This window comes from Astatotilapia calliptera, chromosome 2 (genome assembly GCF_964374335.1).
Source record: "Astatotilapia calliptera chromosome 2, fAstCal68.1, whole genome shotgun sequence".
NCBI classification, from domain to species: Eukaryota; Metazoa; Chordata; class Actinopteri; order Cichliformes; family Cichlidae; genus Astatotilapia; species Astatotilapia calliptera.
Window position 1 is genome coordinate 38,286,741 of NC_137423.1, and position 22,687 is coordinate 38,309,427.

At 39.8% G+C, this 22,687-nt stretch overlaps 4 protein-coding genes across 4 annotated transcripts; 1 reads left to right on the plus strand and 3 right to left on the minus strand.

Moving 5' to 3' along the window:
• Positions 1 to 1,197: 1,197 nt before the first annotated feature.
• Positions 1,198 to 6,825, minus strand: aurkb (aurora kinase B). Its single transcript, XM_026146930.2, has 9 exons — positions 6,697 to 6,825; positions 5,245 to 5,283; positions 4,912 to 4,990; positions 4,499 to 4,544; positions 4,219 to 4,407; positions 3,505 to 3,643; positions 3,257 to 3,405; positions 2,998 to 3,172; positions 1,198 to 1,923 (listed from the first exon to the last, which is right to left on the minus strand). The coding sequence occupies exons 1-9, from the start codon at positions 6,700 to 6,702 to the stop codon at positions 1,750 to 1,752; spliced, it is 996 nt and encodes a 331-aa protein (XP_026002715.1). The 5' UTR covers positions 6,703 to 6,825; the 3' UTR covers positions 1,198 to 1,749.
• Positions 6,826 to 8,802: 1,977 nt separating this feature from the next.
• LOC113008959 (uncharacterized) lies at positions 8,803 to 13,032 on the minus strand. Its single transcript, XM_026146941.2, has 3 exons — positions 12,782 to 13,032; positions 12,571 to 12,646; positions 8,803 to 11,060 (listed from the first exon to the last, which is right to left on the minus strand). Exons 1-3 carry the CDS (start codon positions 12,880 to 12,882, stop codon positions 10,017 to 10,019), a joined length of 1,221 nt encoding a protein of 406 aa, XP_026002726.1. The 5' UTR covers positions 12,883 to 13,032; the 3' UTR covers positions 8,803 to 10,016.
• A 1,374-nt stretch (positions 13,033 to 14,406) lies between these two features.
• cops6 (COP9 signalosome subunit 6) lies at positions 14,407 to 19,326 on the plus strand. Its single transcript, XM_026146966.2, has 9 exons — positions 14,407 to 14,724; positions 14,832 to 14,963; positions 15,908 to 15,996; positions 16,253 to 16,315; positions 16,403 to 16,450; positions 16,557 to 16,671; positions 17,452 to 17,544; positions 17,761 to 17,861; positions 18,846 to 19,326. Exons 1-9 carry the CDS (start codon positions 14,613 to 14,615, stop codon positions 18,984 to 18,986), a joined length of 894 nt encoding a protein of 297 aa, XP_026002751.2. The 5' UTR covers positions 14,407 to 14,612; the 3' UTR covers positions 18,987 to 19,326.
• Positions 19,327 to 19,764: 438 nt separating this feature from the next.
• and4 (actinodin4) lies at positions 19,765 to 22,483 on the minus strand. The gene is made up of 5 exons (XM_026146954.2): positions 22,091 to 22,483; positions 21,708 to 21,771; positions 21,568 to 21,612; positions 21,313 to 21,473; positions 19,765 to 20,743 (listed from the first exon to the last, which is right to left on the minus strand). Exons 2-5 carry the CDS (start codon positions 21,760 to 21,762, stop codon positions 19,961 to 19,963), a joined length of 1,044 nt encoding a protein of 347 aa, XP_026002739.1. The 5' UTR covers positions 21,763 to 21,771; positions 22,091 to 22,483; the 3' UTR covers positions 19,765 to 19,960.
• Positions 22,484 to 22,687: the final 204 nt, after the last annotated feature.

Here is a 22,687-nt window from a genome sequence, read left to right on the forward strand (position 1 = left end):
AATAGAAATGTGTTTTGTGGTCAAATAACTCCACGCTGGGGAGAGGATTAGCGTCGAATTCTACATTCCAAAGATGAAAAAGAAAGGTTGGATGGTATGGTTTGTGCAACACTGCCCATGGCATGGGGGGGGTTGAAGGCGTAATTGATGCAGACTTCATAGGACTTCTAGAGGGACATATGCTTCCATTAAGACAATCTCTTCCCAGGAACTCCATGTGTATTCCAGGAGAATATCAGTCTGACTTCATAAACAGTCTGTGTGCTTGACTGGCCTGTCTGCAGTCCAGAGCCGTCTCCCACTGAAATTGTCTGGTGCATCATTAAAGAAAATCAGATAGCCGACCACAGGCTGTTACTTACTTACAGCAGGAATTGCAAAGATTCTGTGTGTAAAATTGCAACAATTTCTTCAGTTCCAGAAGATTGGTGTGTAATTAAAAGAAAATGTGATGCGACCCAGTGGTAAAGTTCCCCTGTCCCAACATTTTCGGAGTGTGTTGCATCAAGGATCAGCTACCCTGCCATGAACTGTAAACTTTCCAGTGAAGCTGAATCTTGGACACGATTAAGTGTTCCAACAGAACAGTGAACCCAAACACATATCAAAGCTGGTTTTGAACATATAAAACAAGTCAACTTGAAGCTCCTGGAATAGCCTTCCCCACCTCAACCCTATTGAAAATTTGTGGATTACGCTTTTTAAAAAAAAAACAAAAAAACAAAAAAAACAACCCACACAGGTCTGTACCAGGACACCAACACATTTAACCCTGGAGAACCCATGGGGTCAAATTTGACCCCATGGGTTCTCCAGGGTTAAATGAACTCTACTCATAATCCTGCCAAGACTGTTCAAATATCCAGCCAGAATTATGCCAGAAGCTTGATGATAACTACCAATAGCCCCTTTCAGGGTGCACCTTCAACCAAATATTAGAGGGTGTATATATACACTTTTGCTCTTGCGGTTTACACAACAAAAAAAAAAAAAACAACAACAAAAAAACCCAAATTACTTACCCTTACTTGATAAAAGTCTGTGACTACAAATCAATATATATTTTTTTAAATGTTGTATAAGCAACTTAATATAACCCTTAGCAAAGGTAGGACTTATAGTTGCATTACACTAACCAGGTTTGCCAAGCAGCTAGATATAAACTCTGTGATCAATTACTCATTTGATGCAAACAAATCCTTTTACAATATTTATTAGAAAGTTAAAGTACATCTTGAAGGAAATTAAAACATGCTTTCCTGCACAAGCCCCAAACCCCTCGGCACAAACTATTCAAGAATATAAATGAGGCAGTCTAACAGTAGTATTTTGATGTCAACACCATCTGAGGCAGCAATCCAAAACAAAGCTGTGTCAATTTTGAAAAGTAAAGAAATCACAATTACCAAAAACAAAACACACTTCTAGTGAAGGCACTATACATAGATAAGGACATACATAAGGACTGTACATTTGGGGGGAAAAAAAAAAAAGGGTATGCGAGAATAGACAAACAGCAAAAACTGATTAACCGAAGTCATTTTAAAGCAAAAGAAGTGAAAGATTTTCTGCATTTGCAGGTTCTCAGAATTTGTTGTTCATCTTTGTCATGCATGACATAATACTCTGAACCCTTTTCATGTATAAAGTTGCCAGTATAATGGCAGTTTGAAGCCCATGGCAGTGAAACCAAAAAAATATTGGGCCACAGTCTCTTGCGGAAGGAAAAAGACCCATCATAGGGCAGGCTCAGGATTTCTTGACAGGGCAGGTTGGAGGCAAGAGCCTGTGAGAGTTGGCACGCACCCACTGGTGGTCGATGACACTCTGTAGTGGGAGGCGATCGATGGGGTTGTGGCGAAGCAGCTTGGAGATCAAGTCTCGGGCACCATCAGAGACAACTTTAGGGAACTTCAAGTCCACCTGCAAATGGAAGATTTGATTCATGCATTTATCAGCAAAGGGGAATGCTGGGATTCTTAAAGTCTTAGCCAACTCACAAACTGCCAGGTACAGTCGAGTTTGATAATCATTTCCTGATACATGAGATGTAATGTCAAGTTTGAAAAAACGATGCAAGATGTGTCATTTTGGGGCGATCGTGGCTCAAGAGTTGGGAGTTCGCCTTGTAATCGGAAGGTTGCCAGTTCGAGCCCCGGCTTGGACAGTCTCGGTCGTTGTGTCCTTGGGCAAGACACTTCACCCGTTGCCTACTGGTGGTGGTCAGAGGGCCCGGTGGCGCCAGTGTCCGGCAGCCTCGCCTCTGTTAGTGTGCCCCAGGGTGGCTGTGGCTACAATGTAGCTTGCCATCACCAGTGTGTGAATGTGTGTGTGAATGGGTGGATGACTGGATGTGTAAAGCGCTTTGGGGTCCTTAGGGACTAGTAAAGCGCTATATAAATACAGGCCATTTACCATTTACCATTTTAAGAATTTATAACCAGAAAATTAAACATATAGATAAAAGTATTTTTATGCATTTTCTAAAACTTGTGAAAGGAATAAGCAGTCAAATGTTGTGCCCTTCAGAGTCATCCACATCTGCCAGTCAGCTACTGTTCTTATGCACATTTCAGAAAATGCATAAGTTCAAAACAAGCGGAGCTTAAATTAAACCTTTGCTTGTGACTTATTTTGTTCATAATAATTGTTAAGATCTGGGAACATTTGAGTGTCAAGAAAGTCCGCTCAGCGTAACACTTTAATCGGAGCTAAAACTCAAAATGTGTGTACTAAATCTGGTAAGCATAATGCTACAGAAGGTAAATTATCTTGTGTACTACATTACATTCCCAGAAGAAATAATGAAAAACCTACAAGAATTTTCCTTTTTTAGTATAAAGTAAGAGCTAAAGGGAAACAAGTGCTCGACTAGAGTGATACCTAAATGGCTTCTCTCACTACAGTAAAATCAGCTTCTTCTCTATGACTGAAACTTGTAACTTAATCATGAGATTTGACTGACCAAGTGCATTACACATGCAGATAAACACCAACCTTCATAATCCTTTTGTACGTTTCTGAGTGGCTTGCTGTTTCAAACGGTGGGTTGCCAACTAAACACTCGTAGCAGAGGACGCCAATGCACCACAAGTCCACCTTCTCACTATGGGTGTGTCCCTCAATCATCTCAGGAGGAAGGTAGTCCAGTGTCCCGCACATTGTGCGACGTCTGAGAAGGTTTAAAAAAAGGTGAGCAGGGCAGGGTGAACAGGCATCGTAAAGAAAGTGAAGTAGTGACAGTGTGGTTCCTCACCTTAGAGAAGGTGCATGGACTGACCAACCAAAATCAGCAATTTTCAGCTCTCCACGATAACCGAGAAGAAGATTCTCAGGCTTGATGTCACGATGAATTACTTTCTTCTCATGGCAATACATTAGTGCATCAGATATCTCCTCCATGTACTAGAATTTTAAAGAGGTTGGCATTAGGTTATAACTTCACTATTTTTGCAGTTCAGAGTAAAGAATTTTTTGTCACTACAATTCTGGTTGAGTTCTTACCGTGGCAGTACGCCGATCATCAAATCTGCCACATCTCTGAAGCTCTTTGTACATTTCACCACGTGGGGCGTACTCAAGCACTAAAAACACCCTCTTACGGTCATGGAAGTAATTGTAGAAGCGCAGGATGTTTGGATGCCTGAGGAAATGAAGCAGAAGAGATTTAAATCAGCATGCTAAATGCACCAAATATAAGCAGCCATTATATAGTATGCATTTATACAATATCAGCCTAATCTATAAGAGACAAATAAACCACTGAGAACACACCATTTCTTTGTATATCTTGTCCCCAGAGGCATTATACATGTAAATCATTGGTTAACAGACATTAACTACATTTCTCAGTGTATAGCAATGGCACAGTTAAAGATTTTTTTTGAAATTACCCAAATCATTGAAATGTTTAGATATAGAAGTACACAGCTCTCAGCATTGTTCGACCATTTGAATGTCCCTGCAGGAGACAGTGGAGGGTAGCACATAGCCTGCCAAACGTGTGTGAATTATAGGACGGTTGTTATAATCGCCCTAAAACGGGACAGTCCTACAAAAGGTTATTTTGTACATTTCAATGAATGTATCACCACACTTATTATTTGAACACATATTGTGTAACAAATTAAACTTGTGTTTGTAAACTCAGTGTGCCTAAGATGACAAAAGGGAGTAGAGCCAAAAAAAAAAAAAAAAACAAAGAAGCAGGATACTAACTTGAGATGGGCCTGAATCTCAATCTCTCTCCTGAGTTGATGCTCCACACCTTCTTTCTCCATCTGAGACTTGAACAACACCTTCAGTGCCACAATTGCTTGGAGTTTCTTCACTCTCGCAAGATAGACATTTCCAAATTTTCCCTTTCCAAGTGGCCGACCAATGTCAAAGTCATCAATGGAAATTTTCCTGAAATAAAAACAAATAAAAGTTCTTTTAAATATTCAGGACAAAGACAACATATCAGGAATATAGAACTAGCCTTAGGTAGTACACTTACTTTGAAGCTGAGCTGGAGGACGAGCCAATGCATTCTCTCGCAGGACCTAAAAATAACACCACAATTAAAACTTAGCAATTAAAAATTTCCTGAGGGGTCTCAATCAGTTATCATAGGTTTGTGTTTTGCGATTAGTTTTTAAATTTCATTTTTACTTTGTTTCAAATTCAATTTCAGTCAGTTTCCAGAGTGGATATGAACACTTCAGTTTACCTTTTAATTTTCTGTCTTTTAATTTTAATTTAGTTATGTTTTCGTTTTTTCTCTAAATGTAGTTTTCCAGGTATATGGATTTTTTAAAACTTTAGTTTTCATTTCTATTTTAATCAGTTTCCCCCCCAATATTCAGTTTTAGTTTAGTTAACTACAATAACCTTGGTCTTATCAGCATCTGCACAGAAGGAAAGACTTACCTGTGACAGTATTTTTCATTGTGTCTGCTCGTTGCTTCACCACAACTCGCTGAGGGCCTGACAGGTTCGGTGTGGCAAACTGACATCAAGAGCAAACACAAAAACACAGCTATAAGTGATTTATTCATTGCACTATGGCTAAATCACTCATTTATTAATATTACAACTACTACTACAAAATTTTACCTACATATATTCTTTGATTTGCTCAAAGTGACTTTCGGTATTTTAATAACACCTCAGTCCAAGCTGAATCAGATGTGCTTGCTAGATTTAAGCACAGTTAACAGTAATGGGCCAAGCAACATAATCTTTTACAATTTCCATACTTACTGGTCTTTGAAGACCTCTGGGCTCGTAATTTTCCTTATTCTGTAAAGAAATAAATACAACTCACTAAAACAGTACATTTGAGCTATTTTGTGCCCCCCTTGCTTTTAGCTTTATACTTATTTTAGACAACCAACAAAGGGAAGCAAGCAAGAGATTAAGGCACACTTTGTAACTCATAACCTAGGATGTTGTGTCAAGGCTCAGTGCTTTCCCTGTTTATCATTAATGGTGACTTTAACCAAGAGTTTGGAATTAACTCAATGTCTGAATAGATTACTTATAAAATATGGTCTGAAGTTCATCCAAGTCACAATTACATTCTGATTTCAATCATTAAGCACAACCAGATGTTCTTTTCATTTCTTAGCGTGCACACACACACACTGAGCTGTAGTGAATTTATGTAAATTGTAGAAACTTTCCTCATGTATAACTTATGATGCATGCACAATGACAAACATGAATGGTGGAGTATTTCTCCTTACCAAACTGTTTCAGTTCATCAGTATTTCTTGGAGATCTTTATTTAACAGCTCTCTTCACTTAATGCAACAGCATCTAAACTAGGTTCAGGTCGCCAATAATCTTTCTAGAGGCAAAACAGAATTTGTATGCTTTTACTTACTGGAAGGGCCACCTCTACAATCACTGTCACTTCCTGTTTTACGCCAAAATAGCACAGGGTGTAACACGTTCCTAAAGTTGGAGAGCCACCCTCCACTTCAAGTTAATACTTAGTGTGTAAAATAAAGTAATATAATGGCGAGCACACACGGCTATTACTGCGACCTAACCGATGGTTAGATTATTTCTAGATTCCATCCCCTCTCGTTTTTTTTAAATTGTGCACACATCTAAAGCGTTTTCTAGTGCCAGAGACAGTAATATATTTGATTTCAGCTGGTTTTCATTATCATATACAAAACCGAGAAGGAAACACTGTCTGTGGGTGGCTGAATTACCCACCACAACTCTTTACCCGGTTTGAGAGGTAAAGACGCCTTGTATTATCATGACTTGATCGCCACACTGACCTTAGATATGCTGGTTCAATGCTTTATATAGTGTTCATAAATTACACTTACTGGATTGAAGATCAACGAGTTAAACATTTAAATTAATCGTTAAACAAAGAAAAAGGTTTACCGGGCCTCTGTCATTTAAAGTCAGCGTTCAAACAATTGCAGTACAAGTCACTGTACTGATCACCTTTAAGGAAAACATTAACTTAACTCGAAGTAGAAAACACTGCCTCGTTCATAGAATATACTACCTGTGATCTTTTTACCTCGAGTTAACGTTACACGTTAGTCTGCTAAGCTAGCTTGCAAGCACAAGGTTAGCTAAATTAAGCTAAAATTTACGTCTACGTAAACATTATATACGGAGTTTAAATTGTTATCAACTGTTACTCGGTAACGCTTGGACATAAATGTATAAATATCGAATTACCTGCATCGTAGTGAAGGAAAAACAGTATTAAATTTACAGCGTGAAAACCTCAATCTTGTAACCCAGAACTTCCTCGGCCGCCAGCGTTTTCAAAAAGCTAATCTTCACGAACGTGATTGGTGAGCTTCGCACACTTAGAGAACAGTCATTGGATAAAAGCGCTGCAAGGGGCAGCGTGTCATTGGTGAGCGGTGGATGTGGTCCCGCCCACATGCTGTACATTATTTTTAAAAAGCAGGAGTAACGTCCACGGTATGTGATGTATGTAGGCTGTATACAGCATTTATATCCTTTGTCTGCGTCCATGCATACACTATTATATATTGTACATATATTTATTAGTTTCAGGTTGGCCATTCTTGTATTTTGCTCGTTTGTGTTGTTGTGTTTGCACATCTCTGTTGCTTGTGGGGCTCGCACACAAGAATTTCACTCGCATGTGCTGTGCCAGTGTGCCTGCACATGTGATGTGACAATAAAAAGTGATTTGATTTGATTTGATTTGATAAAGGCCTAATTTTTCATTGGCTAAAATCTACAAAATTCAAGCACGTGACAGAAAACCAACAGTACCTGATACACCTGGTACGGTTTGAATGTATTTTACTTCATTTCTATGTTATGCTACTTTCAAATCTTACTTCACAAATGCAAATATTTTACTTTATACGTCATTTACTTTATACTTATTATTTCATACTGAAGATTTAATGCCTTCACGGTATGGTTCTAGTCTATATTGGCCCAAAAATTCCCTCATAAATAACTCCATACATTTTAACCATTTTTTAAACCACTGATCTAATTATTATTATTATTAACCTTTATTTTACCAGGAAAAGTCCCATTGAGATTAAAAACCTCTTTTTCAAGGGAGTCCTGGCCAAGAGGCGACAACATGTTAAAATTACAAAGTTACATACATGTTATAAGTAACAATTACATTTTAAAAAACATTTTTCTCTGGCTCTCTCAATTAAAATGTATGCGGTAAATAGCCTACCTGACAATAATAATAAATGGTTGATTAGTCCTTAATAAAGAGTATGGGAAGTGTATTTTCAAATTTACAACATTTATTTTGCAGAAAATCATCATACAGTAACACAACAGCCATAAAAGCTATTTTGATTTAGCTATACTTATTAATTTACTGAAAGTGAAAATGGCAAGAAATTTCAGTTGTTTAATAGTGTCCTCACTGCTATTGCAGACAATCCCTCATAACTATTATATATAATTAGCAACATTACTTCAACATTAATCGACACTTGGAGCACATAAAAAGCTAATTGCAAATAGTTTGTGCATTCAGGGCAGTGGTAGGAAACTTTGTATGTAGGACTTCAATGTTTTTCCCACTCACCTGTTCTGAAATGGGTAAAACAGGTGCACCATATATGATCACATCTATGCTGTTTTACTAACAGTACATGTTTAGTTTCAAGAGTCTCTAAAACCAATGTCTTCCTTGATTTGACCTATTGACCTATGGTGGATCTAAAATGTATCCAAATAGCTGCGGCTCAAATTTGACCAGTAAGAGCCGTAATGTACAAAAATTCATAGCACCCTTACAAGAGTATAACATTTTTAACCATTTTAATCTATGTGTATATTGGGTCACTTTCAATGTGAAATGTTCACACTGGACAAATTTGAACTCAACGGTATGTAGGTGTTAAATTCTTTGTTGTGTAGAATATAAAAAATTAAAACAATTTCCAGCTGCAAAATATACTGCATATCATATATAAATTCATGAATCCAAACTTTTAATCCCATAATTACTTTTAATTAAGATGCTTTTAATTTTGATTATACGGTTTGTGTACCATTAAGCTACTTGTGTAGGATTAATACTTACTCATTTAAATTCTTGTCTTTCCACTTTTCAAAAACCGTTACTGGCCACTCCAACACTCAAAACAAGAGAAATGACCCGTGACAATTTTCTGAAGCTGACAAGAAATCACCTATGTAAAAGAAGATAAAATGTAGTATTTGACCTTGAAAAATGATACATGCAGTTTCATGACAAACTGATCAGTCATCTTTAAAGGTGCAGTCGACATACCGTATTTGTATTCAAGCACAAATTCTGGGTTTACTTCATCAAAATAGCTTTATTCAGAACAATTTGTTCTTCACAAGATGAACCTTCATTGAATGGTTGCTTTAAATGCAACACACTTCGGTATGATGACACAAATCTTCCATGTTTTTTCCTAAAACTGAGACAATATACACACATTCAGGATAAGCGGTTGCTTTTTGTTCTCAGTTTCTACAAAACACATATGCAACACCCAACAATATCCTGTGCATCACCCAACCAAACAGAGTAAAATATATGTTTTCTGACAGTATACGCTGTTGATAAGTGGTAAAGAACAGGAAACAGGTGGATCATGACTTATTTGTCTTTGTAGCTTACACCTGCTTATCTGTTTACAGTCCAACAGCAACTGTTCTGCATTTTATTTCATACCGTTAGAGTTTCTAAGCACTAAAAAGGAGAGACTTCCCACCGACTTACCTCAAAGAAACTGAGTATTGTAGGAGATCATGACATATCCCTTAAGACAATATAATTTGTGTCTTTGACGACAGATGTTTTTTCTTAACTTTCATAATGTAGTAACCTCAGCTTATGAGGCAACCTTGCAAACTGACGAGAAAGATGTTTTTCATGATGTTTGCATCAATGTGATGAAGTAATCTGATTTGTCAACGACAGACAATTCAGTTTGGAAGTTTTATGCAACTGTTACCAATCAGATTTTTCAGAAAACACCATATCACAATATATCTCTTACTTCTAAGTCAGCTTTAATCAAGACAAGTAACATTTTGAACATAATACTGTAAAAAGCTAAATAAAGGGCCAAAACATTTATTGTTGTTCTTGCACTGCTGAAAACTGCAATCCTCCTCTAAAGCACTCAAAGGTAATTCTGTCGAGGAAGTCATTTATTTTTATACATACTATTTTTTTTTTTAATTTAATCGCTCAATAAACCCTTAATACATTTGAATACATTACTGTGTACAGCTATTCAGTTTTTGTTACTTCATTCTAAAAGCCTAAAAATACTATAAACATGGATCATTGTGAGCAGACTTTTAAAATTATTTATTTATTTATTTATGGACTTATTGTGGCATTGTCAGAAAAAGTTGACAGAGCATTCTGAATCGGGTTCTACTTATATCAACATGATCTAAAAGCCTATGTAACAGTTTTTTGTTGTTATTGTTTTATTTATTTATTTTTAATCCCATGTGGGTTGCTTGTATATAGCAGCATATAGCTTCATTCAATCTTCATTATTCTGAACAGAGCAGTTGGTAAACACCAGTGTGCAGGATGGCAGCAGGACAGCCAGTGTGCGACGCAGACCTGGAATAGGATCATTCATATCTGCCATCTTGTTCTCGTCGCTGCTGCCATCTGCACCTGCAGCTTCTTCTCTGTCCTGCTCTTCTTCCTCACCGCCCTCCCCCTCTTCTGCTGGTGGATTCTGACGAGGCTGGAACCTGACGTCCACAAATTCCAGCTGGCGAAGTCCACGGAGCATCCTGCAGCTCCGGGCTATCTGCAGCTCGCTGAGTGTGCAGTCCCACAGGCGCAGACGTTTCAGGTCTTTCAAGCGGCTGGCGCAGAGCAAACCTGGACCCACCTCTTTTCCACCAAGACTTAGCTCCTCCAGCCCAAGCCAGCCAGCCCCCAAGCCAAGGGAGGCCATATGTAACTGGTAGCCCTGCCGCCCTGTAATGCCTATTTCCAGAAACTTGAGCCTGGAAAGCCCTTCTACACCACAGACACCATCTTTGGCAGCACAGCTTCTAAGCCCATTAGCTGTTACACGAAAGGTGTCACGTAGCTCTAGATGACAGAGCCTCTCCCATGATGTCAGACCCTGCAGGTGCTGGTCTGTAAAAGAGGGCACATTGTTAAGGACTAACCTCTCAATACCAATCCCTGAAGGAGAGCCAGCCCCTTTTCCTTTCTGGTTCCTTCCTTTCAGTTGAGCACCAACACTGGATGTGGGTTCTGCTCTTTCTTGGGGACTAGCTGATGGCAGGGTCTGATTGAAGAAGCCACGAGGCAGCTCACAACCCCGCAGCTCCAGCACCTGCAAAGATGGAGGTAGGATCTGGCAACTGGGCAGGCTTCTCAGGTCTGCATGCAGAAGATAGAGCTTACTCAGTCGAGGGCATTTTGTGGACAAAACTTTAAGCCAAGACTCAGAGAGAAAGGTTCCGCCACGTGCGGACAGCAGCAAACCACGCAAGCGAAGGCACCTTAGTCCGCAACCCAGGTACTGACGCAGCAGGACCCAAAGGATGCGGGATGTCACCTAACACACAGTGGACAGTCCATGAATATGTGTGTGTTGAGAGAGAGAAACAATAACAGTCAATAACTGCACAAACACACAACCCATGTGTTATTAAATGATGCTCATTGTTTATTTTTAGAGCATATTTTACACACAAAAGCATTTCAAAATGCTTTACAAGGGGCTTTAAAAAGCAATACACAATTTTATTCACTATCAAAGAAACTAAAATACACATACAATAGAAAAACACATACCAGCCAAGAGAAAATATTAGTGGATGGCTGTTAAGAATGACTAGTAACAGCTCAGAAACTGCCAATAGATGGCCTAAGACTCAAATCAGCAACTAGGTTGTTGAAACAAAGATATGTCAAAACTGGCTTTGGGATGGATAAACCAGGCTAAGCTCCTGGAATGGCTTTCCCAAAGCTCCAACGTCAATTGTACTGAAAACTTGTAGACTATGTTTAAAAGCTGGCTCCATGTGGAAACCAACCAATTTAACTAAACTCAACCAATTCTGCAAAGAAGAGTGGTTAAATACCCAGCTACTGTTGCACCAAAAGCTTGTTGATGGCTACCGAAAGTGTTTAACTGAAGTGCAACCAATATTTATATTAACCAAATATTAGTTGGGGTTGTATGTGTGGATTTGATTCAAACTTGTGCATCTACTTTTTCCTCTTTAAAGCCATTAAAGCTGTGTTCTGTACTATTCTATTCCACCCCGGACAAAGAACAGTTCAAAGAAATTACGAAAAGCCCCAAATTCCTATGTAAAGAGCTTAGAAAGAAAAATGGCTGGACTTCTTTAAGTTTCTTCAAGACATTTCACCTCTCACCCCAGAAGCTTCTTCAGTTCTAAGACCAAATGGTGGAAAGCCCCAGGTATTTCAGCTCTAGTGGGAGTTGTCCCTTAAGAGGGTCGTTTGGTCTTAGAACTGAGAGGTGAAATGTCTTCAAGAAACTTTTAAAAAGTTTTAAAACCTCTGGTCTGAACCAACGCTGGCCGGTACTGGAGATCTGTACAGACAGACTGAAGTGGTGAAGGGTGCAGCCTTGAAAACACCGGTGTCGGCACGCGACTCCATGAGAAGCCATGCTTATTGTGGAAAAAGGAATGTGTGGTCCAGTCGTTTTTCTTTCCAAGCGCCTTGGATTACCATGACCTGGATGACTGAGAACCTACACAGACCCAAATTCCTGTGGCATTCATGCCCATGATGCATCTATAAATATCTCAGGACAACTGTATAAGTGGGCCCGTTTTGAGACAGGAAAATCACGGTGTTGTATTTTTATTTGATGATACAGTTAAAACCAGTGCTTTAATGTGAGAGGATAAATTAAAACATGAGTCAACAGCTCCCAGTCGTTCATCTTTATCAAAAAAAAAAAAAAGTTATCGCTATGGGTTTGTTTCTATTATTATCCCCAAGTAACAGACTAGATTACTAAAATGCCTGGCCTGCATTAACAGAAGAAACGAAAAATGATGAAGCCACACTGGCAACAGCATCCTTACCCCTTTCCATGAAGTCAGGTCGACATTTCTCCACAGTCTTTGGTCTTTAACAAGGCGTTTCCACCTCTTACATACCCTAAAACCACAATTTAAAATATATAAACATATGCACAAATCACATAACAAAAGACAAAACAAACGAAAACCTGAGTTTTGTTTTAAACGACGATTAACTAGTAAATCATTGAGAGCAAAGTTGAAATCCCCTTACCTCCCGGCTTTGACGACCTCTCGTACGTTCAGGTAGGACAACACATCGATTAAAATGTTTTCGGGAAAGTAGTCCAGATTGCAGCCCCTAAATTCTTCCATTTTGTAAACAAAACTCTCAAACCTCACACACGGAATGGTACATGAACGCACACGGGTTGCGCCCGAATCAGAAATCCCCCGGAAACACCGGTCCACTGACTGTGTGACCGAGCGGCCGCTGGGCAGTTAAATCAAATCAGCGGCTTTAAGCTCAACACAACGTTCCCCGACCCAAAGAGCCTATGTTTCTATAAACTCCCATCAGGTTTATGACCGTGAATATGCGGCATGGTTTGTTTTAAAAAAGAGCCCCGCGAAGAGCCACTTAACGTCCTTTGCATCAACAGTCCACTGCGCCTGCGCGGATTACCGGACAAGATGGCGACCAGCAATGGTGGAGGAATGGAAGTGGATGGGGCAGGCGAGTATTTATCCCTCATCTCATCGTTTCTGTCCACACCAACCAAAACCTGCGCGCAGGTTGCCGTATATGTTGTTTTGTGTGTTATAAGTGAGCGGAAGTGGCGACTCCGTGGTGTTAAAGGGTCGTAAGGAGCTTGCTCGCTGACATAGCAGGTTAACGTACTCAGCTCTGTGAAGCTGTCAGTACATTCATCACTGTGTGGATATTTCAGGCAGTTCCCTCTGCTTTGCCACAGGAGTTTGCATCAGAAATTTGAAGTAAAAGCTAACATCATGTGCAGTTGATTAAAATGCTGTGGCAGTGCTGCAACACCAAACACGTCAACATTAGCTATACATGAGAGAAACCGACATGCAGGCCTATATCTGTGTGAATAGTTACATATACATTAAAATGACTGTATGTAGCGAGCATAGGGCGACCGCTCAGAGTCGCGTTTTATTAACTTTATAAACTGTCATTGGGCACCTCGCTGACTCATCTACCTGTCCAGGTGTCCTGTTGGGAAACTGTGGAACTCGTTTTATGATTGTATATGCTATTTAACCTTTTAGGAACGATCCTGAGAATGATCGTTTGTGCCAAACTAAACAGATGATTAATGCCAAAAGGATATATCCAGTCACTTATTTTGAATGGAAAGAAAACTGTGTACTGTTGCTTGGCTCTGGAGCTCAGTGATTATTGTCATCAGCTACAATCCGAGTGTAAATAATCTCTCTTATTATTTTGTCTGTTATGCATTGGTCAAACGTTATTGATTGTTTTGGGTCCATACTGATTTACCGCTATTGATGTGTCTCTGCTTATTTTCTTGTGTTCCACATATACATGCAGTTTGATTAGACGTATACCGAAACAGGGCTGATCCATTGTTGATGAACTTTCCAGTTAATCTGATTGGACCATATTAATCACTGTTGCTTTTTTCCTAATTTTCCAGTAATTATTTGGATTTGAAGAAGTATTTCCGTTTGTACCTGGGTCACTGTTGCCCTTTTGCACAACTATCTCAGATTTGCCTAAAAAGGCTATGGTCCACAGATTGGATACATATATATTGGTTGCTGTGAATTTGTAGCTTCATATATCAAACATTTTTCAAGATGTATTCTTTTCAAAAATGGTCCATCGACACATTTTCATTGATATCATACGAAGGTAAAATTTTACAGTTTGTGACGATAAAATTCTGTGATGGTTGATTTGAGATGGAAACTCTTTGTCTGGCTTTCCGGTAATTGTTTGAATTTGACAAAGTGCTTCCAGTTAACAAGTTTTTTGACTTTTTTATATATTGTCATTGACATACTGTTAATCCCAATCATGTTTGTGTCTTTGTGTGATTGTAGCCAGCCCCAGTGTTATGGCCTCAGGGGTCACTGGGAGTGTTTCTGTGGCCTTACACCCTCTGGTTATCCTAAACATATCCGATCACTGGATACGCATCCGCTCGCAGGAGGGCCGACCGATGCAGGGTATGTGTGAAAAAACAACACATTATCCTATCACATATATATTGGGCTTATGGAATAAAAGTCTAAGTTAAAGATAAACATATGCTGTTGTGTTTGTCTCTGCTCAGTGATAGGAGCTCTGATTGGGAAACAGGAGGGTCGAAACATCGAGGTGATGAACTCCTTTGAGCTGCTGTCTCACACCATAGACGACAAAGTGCACATTGACAAGGAGTACTACTACACCAAGGAGGAACAGTGTAAGCTTTGTTCAAGTGTTAAGGACAATAATGCACATATTTGTGTGTGCATCTTCTTTGATGACTCAGTTGTTCGGTAGCTGGAGTTAGTAACACTGGCGTAATCATCATTCAGGAAAATCAGTTCACACGTCAGTTTGTCGTGATTTGTTTTTCTAGACTTAGACTCTAGTTTTGTCCTTGCCTCCTTTATTAAATTGAGACATTTTCTATCTGTGTTCTGACCTTCCCACACGAAGAACAATAAACAGTACAACAATTGATAAGTCTTGAACGCCAGAATGGGACTCTGTAGTTTTGGAGTTTCAGTTCCCAAAGAGTACAGATACATTGTTAATATGTTTGGATGTGCAAGGAGTAAAACACGTGAAGGGAGATTCCTGACACTTGACCAAAAGATGGCAGCATTGGATCCAGTTGTTGAGCCATAAGTAAATGATTTACACACAAGTCTTTTGGTCAAAATGACATAAAAACTACCAAAACTCTCGATCTCTGCCTCTTGCTTTGGATTTTGTAATTTTTTTTTTCAAGTCAGTTCCTGTTAATTTCCAGAAAATCAGAACAGTGATTATAACAAAAACACAACTCTTTATGAAGGCAGTTGACTCACAGTCGTGGAGACATCCCGAGCCTCTGTAAGCATTTGCAACAAAGCCTCATCAAGCAGGGTTTTTTTTTAATTTGTATTTTTTAACACATTTTATTAAAATGACAAAGACTTAAACCTGTAGTTTGTTTCGTAAGTTCACTATATTGTTTAGTTAACTGCTGTAACCTTGAAAAAAGTGGAGCATGAGAAAAAAAAAATCTCTTCAGTTTTCATGTCACTGTGAGAGAGTTCGTTGATGACTATGTTCTCCAAGCCCCTCTCAGATATTTATTTATCAGTAAGTCAAGTCATCAGATCATTTTGTTTTTACATTTGTCCTCTGGTCTCTCAGTCAAACAGGTCTTCAAAGACATGGAGTTTCTGGGCTGGTACACCACAGGTGGTCCTCCAGACCAGTCAGATATCCACATTCACAAGCAGGTAGGCAGACACTGAAGCCCACTGACAGGTGGCAGGATGTCGATGTTTTGACACGTGTACTGTGACCATGAATGTTTCAGAAGCAAAATGTATCACGTTTAAGCTTTTAAATATCTTAAAACCCCATACACACCTGCTCCACTTGTGTTGTACGTTAACACATGCCTTTATACTGCTATAGAGTCTACACACAAGTACATGATGCTGGATATTTCAGATCGTTTGCTTTTACCCTCATTTCTCTACTTCCTGGCAGGTGTGCGAGATCATTGAGAGCCCTCTTTTCCTGAAGCTTAACCCAATGACCAAACACACGGACGTGAGTTCATTTGCATTGTTTCAGCAACGATGTCACTGGTACAAACACAAACGCCTCTGCTCTAAACAGTGTTCTTTTGTCCCACAGCTTCCTGTTAGCGTTTATGAATCTGTCATTGACATCATCAGTGGCGAGGTATAGTTTACTTCCACTTTTATCTAGTGCACGTCTAATCTTGATTGCCACAGATGCTTCAGTTTCATCTGATATGTATTGTTTTTGTTTGTTTGTTTGTTTTCAGGCCACCATGTTATTTGCTGAGCTGACGTACACTCTGGCCACAGAGGAAGCGGAGAGAATTGGCGTTGACCACGTAGCTCGTATGACGGCCACCGGCACTGGAGAAAACTCAACAGGCAAGACAAGCTGTTGCCTCAAGAATTACTTGTACATGTTCTACTAGCTACACACTGATCATAGTCATGAATTGTTGCCAATTAAGCATTCTTTATTTAACAATAAGCCACAAAAGGTGGTAAATCAGAGCTTTTCTCCAGCTTCAAATCCAAAGGAAATGGCTTTTGTAGCTTTGTTGAGTTTCTAGGCTTAGAAACGGTTAGAGGCGCTGTTGTCAAAGATTAAAGGCAGACTTGACTACTTTTTATGAAAATGTGTTTCCTTTAAAAAATGCAATATACAAATGATTTGTGATACGAGGTATGACTAAAAAAAATACAACAACAGCAAAAACACCTTCTACAATTTCAGTTTGGCCTTTCTCTAGTTTTGTCTTTCTGCACTCATGCCTCTGTGATGCATACTAGAGCTTCTCAAGTGTTAAAGTCATGTTAGGAAGGGGGCAAAGTCAAAAAAGAGGTGAACCTAGGCCATGGGCTGCCACATGCATGGTGGCAGGATCCACGGATTAGATGCTTTCAGCTGAATTTTCTCCCTCAGGGTTTTACAGTAGCTCTCCAAACTTTCTGCCTCACACTGGGGGGAAATTTTTACATTGTACAACCATGTAAACCCAGAAATAAATGATTTAAATGAGGTGTAACAAGCTGTCAGTTAGGGCATGGTGTCACATGGTGTCTCCTCCATCAGTCAGCTGTCCTGTGACCTGCGTCTTATTGGTCACCATCAAAATGAATCGGGGTTTAACTGTGTTGTTTGGTGTCTTTCTTCTGTGTTAGTTGCTGAACACCTTATAGCCCAGCACAGTGCGATAAAGATGCTCCACAGCCGAGTGAAGATCATTCTAGAGTACGTCAAAGCCGTGGAAGCAGGTGAGAGGATGAGGGGGTCGTTTAATGACTGAGTGAGAGCGAAGAATGTGAAAATAAATCTGAAAAGCAGATGTTTTTAAATGAGATGTTTCCTCTCCTTCATTTTTTTTTAAAGGAGGCCCCTCAAACATGCCCCTCTGTAATTACAAGCTTCTGTTTGACAGTTTCTTGACAAACTCAACATTTTCCAGCGTGCTGTTTATTTGTTTCTCACAGGCGAGGTGCCATTTAATCATGAGATCCTTCGAGAAGCAAACGCCCTGTGCCACAGACTGCCAGTCCTCAGCACCATAAAATTCAAAACTGACTTCTATGATGTAAGTAATCTTTGTTGCTCCTTCACACACACACAGATGGACCAAGGCAGGTCAAAATCCCGGGAAAAATGAGAAAAGGAATAATCTAACTTGCCTCTCTTTGGTAACAGTTTTTAAATATAGCTAATATTTAGCAGCATTGTAACAGTTAACAGGCAGGGAAACACGCGATTCAGGGATCAGTGTATTCAAATGTGATGTGTTTACATGTAATTATAAAGATGGAACTACAGTGTTTCAGTGGACAGTTTAGAGCCAAATAAATTTTCGTTGCGTATCGAGACACATAAAATGCTCAAAGTACTTTTCAAGCATTTGCCGTAGTTGGTAAAGATGTAAAGACAAATGCGTCAGTTTATAAACTGACCCCATTGCTGCACCAGCCACATAAAGCATGTGGATCATTTTTGATGAGATAGAAAATAAATGAAAAGCAGCTCCTAAATCGTGCAACTGTATTGCAAAAAGTCACCAATCTTCAGTTTGATAAGTTCTATGCAAGACGCGTGAAGTCATTTTAGGTATTTTTCCATTGTTTTTTTTTAATAATCTGCCAGTGTACAAGAAATTAACGGAGCAGTGGGATGTATTTTTACAGCTGGTGATTATTTAGTCACTTTTACACAGTGTACTCCACTCTCTATTTCTTTACTTTTACCCACATTACATAAATCTTTCCCAGTGTTCCCAAGTACTGGGTCCAAAAACAGAAGACAAACACAATCCTAAAATCAAAGCTCACATCTCATTTTATCAAAGTGTAGCTGCACCCTTTTTGCTGCACGTTTTGCTGTCATCGACATCGAATACTACAATAATAAAATGAAAGCAGCAATAAAAGATGGTCAGTTAGATAAGATAAGAAGTCTGAGTCACAAGGAAAAATTAATTTATGATTAAATATCTCTTGTTGTGATGATGTTACTGTTCATTGTGCTGTAAAAGTGAGAACTCCCTGACGCCGTTCTTCTGTTTACCCTGCAGCAATGTAATGACGTCGGCCTCATGGCCTACTTAGGCACTATCACCAAGACTTGCAACAGTATGAATCAGTTCATCAACAAGTTCAACGTCCTGTACGACAGACAGGGCATCGGCCGGAGGATGAGAGGACTCTTCTTTTGAGCAAAGCAGAGAATCAAAACGAGCACCGCAGTTTATTATTCTCTGTTCTGTCTTTTTCTTTTCTTTGTTTTTTTTTGTCTGTTTCTACTTTGATTAGCTAAAAAGCAGTTCTTAAACCAACCGTAGCTTTTCAGAGCAGTTAAAAAATTCCAACCACAAGTGTATCTAAAAGCACCGATCATTAAAAGCTATGTACAAAGTCACTCATCTGTTTGGTGGGTCTGCACAGCAATGAGTCCACTGTACATGAACGTTCTGTTATTTTACCCAGTTTGTTTTACTGTTTCATGTTCCTGTATGTAATAAATGATCTGCTGATTTTTCGTTTTTTTCCCCATGAGACTTTGAATCTTCTGTCAACGAAGCACATTAAAAAAAGTCAGAGCTGCACTTTTAAATGAGCACATGAAAGTCTGCTACGTGGAGCTCGCCTAGCTGGAGGTTTATTGGCAGTAGCAGCACGTTTGCAGATCACCCACTGAAGTTGTGTTCCTGCTGTTTGATTGCCCTTATAGGTTTTGGACAGAGAGGCAGGAAAAAGACTGCAGGGTGACTTATTGCTCCAGAGTGTATGGAAAATAACAGGAGTCAGCATTTATTTGGCTATTAAATGTACAGCAGAACAGACATAATGGCCTCCCAGCATGCATGCTGGTACTTCACAAGTGATTTTTACCTGCCATGTGGCGATGGGTGGAGCAAAGCTTTCCCTTTGAGGCTACTTTGCACCTTTCAAAAAGGATATTCCAACTCAAAATGCTACTCGCTGGTGAAAAACTGATTTGTTACAATTTATTCTTGTCAAAAAGAAAATTGGTTTTTCACATACTGGCAGTTACACATTGAGTCATCGATGTAATTACACTGCATCTAAAAATGCGCTAAGACATTGGTTTTATTGACATTACATATAAAAGATGTGAAAGTGTGCAACTTGGATGTTTTCATAGTCTGTTTTGCTCCCTCTGGATGTTTTACTGGCTCTCCTCTGCAGGCTCATCAGCAGCATCAGCAGGCCGTGGGTACTGGAAGCGGGCTGGATCGTACAGATCATCCCTGGGGTTGTAGGGTAGAGGGTGCTGGTAGTAGTAAGGGTGAGGGTAGTAGGTTACTTTCTTAATGGGTGCAGGAGGTGCTGGCTCCTCCACATGTTCCTCCTCTTCTTCCTCCTCGACCGGAGGGGGTGGCGGGACCACAACCTTTCCTTTGATGGGCCTGGGTGGGTTGTCAATCAGGCAGTCGGGATCCCAGTAGGGGTCACAATCGTACTCCATGCCCTTAAAGGTGCGGATGTGAGCTGGGGGAGACTTCTTGACAAAGACTGGGGGAGGTGGAGGTGGGCCAGATTTCTTAGGAGGAGGTGGTTGAGGCACTGCCACGGGAGCTGGTGCAACCTTCTGGGGAGTGCAGTGGGGGTGGTACCGAGGGTCACAGAGCACAGGTACTGCACCTGTGGGCATGTAGACAATGTGAGGCTTGCAGAGGGGGTCCTTTTGGTTACACAGGTAGAGCACATCGGCCTGTGAAATGGCTGGAGCAATAGGAAGAGCAGGAGGCTCTGTGGGTCTTGGGACCCCTTTCATTGGCGGTGGAGGAGGAGGAGGAGCAACAACTTTGCACTTCTTGTCTGTGGCTGGGTCACACATGATCATAGGCACTCCCAGTTTGCTCTGGAAATAGGAAGCATCAGGGCCGTAGGTGTGCTCCAGGTACCTCATCTGCTGGTAGAGCATTCGCAGCTTGTCGATCTCATAGAGCTGAGAGGCGGAAAAAGAGTAAAGGAAAGACAAACTCGGGTTTATTTATGTAGCATCAAACTGCAAAAAAAAAAAAAAAAGCTGCCACAAGTAGATTTATAATCTTCAGTTGGTTAAGAAAGAAACCCTGAGACACATTTAAAATCTGAAATCGTTCATGATTATATGTGTTTTTAAATTAAAAAGCTCAGTTGTAATCGCACTTCTCGACTAAGCCGAGGGGTGATGTGTTTTGAATCCCAAAATCCCGACCCTCTGAGATCAAAATGAAAAATCTTTTTTCTTCCTGCTTTTTTTTAAACTATGAAGGTTTAGATTTAAAATCTTCCACATCCAGATACAACATGTTGGTGCTGATTTTAAACAACCAGAACCTGGACTGAATTCAAAATTTAACATCCTTATTAGCTAAAATCTTACATTTGCTGGTCTGCAAAGGTGACTTGTCACAGTTTTCTGTTACTACAAAGAATGTTTAAAATAAAGAACACCTACAGTGACACATTCTGAGGTGCTTATATAGACGGTGAATATTTGGGCTACCCCAGGAAGCCCAAAGTGTTTCTTACCCCCTCAGTGTGTCCGATGCTGCTGTAGTATTTGTAGTAAGCCTGGAAGTCTGGGTTTCCTCTGTACCACCGAGGGTCCGCATTACGCTTTGGTCTGGAGTGAGTCAGAAAATCATTTGCTTTCTCTGCATCAATGCTAACATCGCCTACAGGGACCATCTCTGTAAAGAGGAGATGAAGCTGAGTCTTTCAAAAACAGTTGGAAAAACAGCACCGCTGCATAAAGCCTCAGAAAATTGTTCTTTTTTAACTTACGTTCCTGCTTTATGACATTCAACAAAGATTTGGCCTCCAGCAGGCCTGAAAGAGGATGAAAAATAATTTGTGGATGTTGATTTTGATTGTTTTTGAGAGGTGAACCTGTGACATTGTGAAGTAAAAGAAGCAGAGCAGACCTGGGAGAAACACAAGACAGAAGAGTGCCCCCACCAAGCACGATGAAGAAATCATCTTGAACCTCTGTGATCATGAAGAAAAGGAAATGATCATTTTGAGGAAAACTGTTAGTTCGTACAAAATAACTCTGAATCAATTACATTTCACATCTACACATTTAACAAAGGTATGTGTCTAATACCAAAATTCAATTGTAAGACATAAAAATATGTCTTCAGGTAAAACTGTTCTGCAATCTGATGCGCTAAATGCAAAGATTAATATAGACTGTAGAATATAAATGTGGCTTGCAATTAATAACTTTATTAATTCAAATTATATTTTTGCTTCTTATTGCACGACCCAATATTGTAAAGAAAACACATCTGCCCGTTTTACTCACCTGACTCGGGAGGCAGTCTTCACTGGTCTGAACAAGGCTGAGTGGGTTAAATACACATCTCAGCGTCAGTTACCCTGTAACATTATCTTCTATCCAATCGGACTCTACCGACTTTGAGACTGAAATCTTGTCTCCACCTTCCTTTTAATACACTTTAATGTGGGGCCTTTGGCGCCAATTAAGAACAGAAAGCCTCAGGACCTTTGCAGCAAAGCCATAAAACAAAACAGACTTCAAATGGAAACTCCCCATTAAGTGTGGAAGTGAAGCATCACCTGCTGGGGCAACTGCAACCGTAGTGAAAATGCTGCCTACTAACACAATATCCATGCCAGAAAAGCTTACAAAAAACATAGATGACAACCCATGTTGCCTTAAACATACATTCATAATGAGACTTCACAGATTTCTGAAACACCACCGGTTTCTAAAGGTTATTTTTACCCAGTGAACACCTGCTTTTTGAACACAGGACAGCTATCTACAGAAAAAGCCGCCTTTGTCTCGGCATGTTCAATACTCAGACTGCATTCTTACTGAAGGCCGTCATACTAAACATACATGCAATAACACACACTGGTCAGTTTAATGTTATTC

Excerpts from the sequence above, each read along its gene's own strand:
- aurkb (XM_026146930.2), bottom strand. Across the intron at positions 4,545-4,911 it reads AATGAAAAATACTGTCACAG|GTCCTGCGAGAGAATGCATT; the intron begins GTAAGTCTTTCC and ends TGTTATTTTTAG. Across the intron at positions 3,406-3,504 it reads ATGATCGGCGTACTGCCACG|TACATGGAGGAGATATCTGA; the intron begins GTAAGAACTCAA and ends TTAAAATTCTAG.
- LOC113008959 (XM_026146941.2), bottom strand. The coding sequence starts at position 12,882 with ATGGAAGAATTTAGGGGCTGCAATCTGGACTACTTTCCCGAAAACATT. Across the intron at positions 12,647-12,781 it reads GAGGTCGTCAAAGCCGGGAG|GGTATGTAAGAGGTGGAAAC; the intron begins GTAAGGGGATTT and ends TTGTGGTTTTAG. Across the intron at positions 11,061-12,570 it reads ACCTGACTTCATGGAAAGGG|GTGACATCCCGCATCCTTTG; the intron begins GTAAGGATGCTG and ends ACTGTGTGTTAG.
- cops6 (XM_026146966.2), top strand. The coding sequence starts at position 14,613 with ATGGCCTCAGGGGTCACTGGGAGTGTTTCTGTGGCCTTACACCCTCTG. Across the intron at positions 16,451-16,556 it reads TTGACATCATCAGTGGCGAG|GCCACCATGTTATTTGCTGA; the intron begins GTATAGTTTACT and ends GTTTGTTTTCAG. Across the intron at positions 17,862-18,845 it reads TCAAAACTGACTTCTATGAT|CAATGTAATGACGTCGGCCT; the intron begins GTAAGTAATCTT and ends TTTACCCTGCAG.
- and4 (XM_026146954.2), bottom strand. The coding sequence starts at position 21,762 with ATGATTTCTTCATCGTGCTTGGTGGGGGCACTCTTCTGTCTTGTGTTT. Across the intron at positions 21,474-21,567 it reads GAATGTCATAAAGCAGGAAC|AGATGGTCCCTGTAGGCGAT; the intron begins GTAAGTTAAAAA and ends TCCTCTTTACAG. Across the intron at positions 20,744-21,312 it reads GCATCGGACACACTGAGGGG|CTCTATGAGATCGACAAGCT; the intron begins GTAAGAAACACT and ends TCCGCCTCTCAG.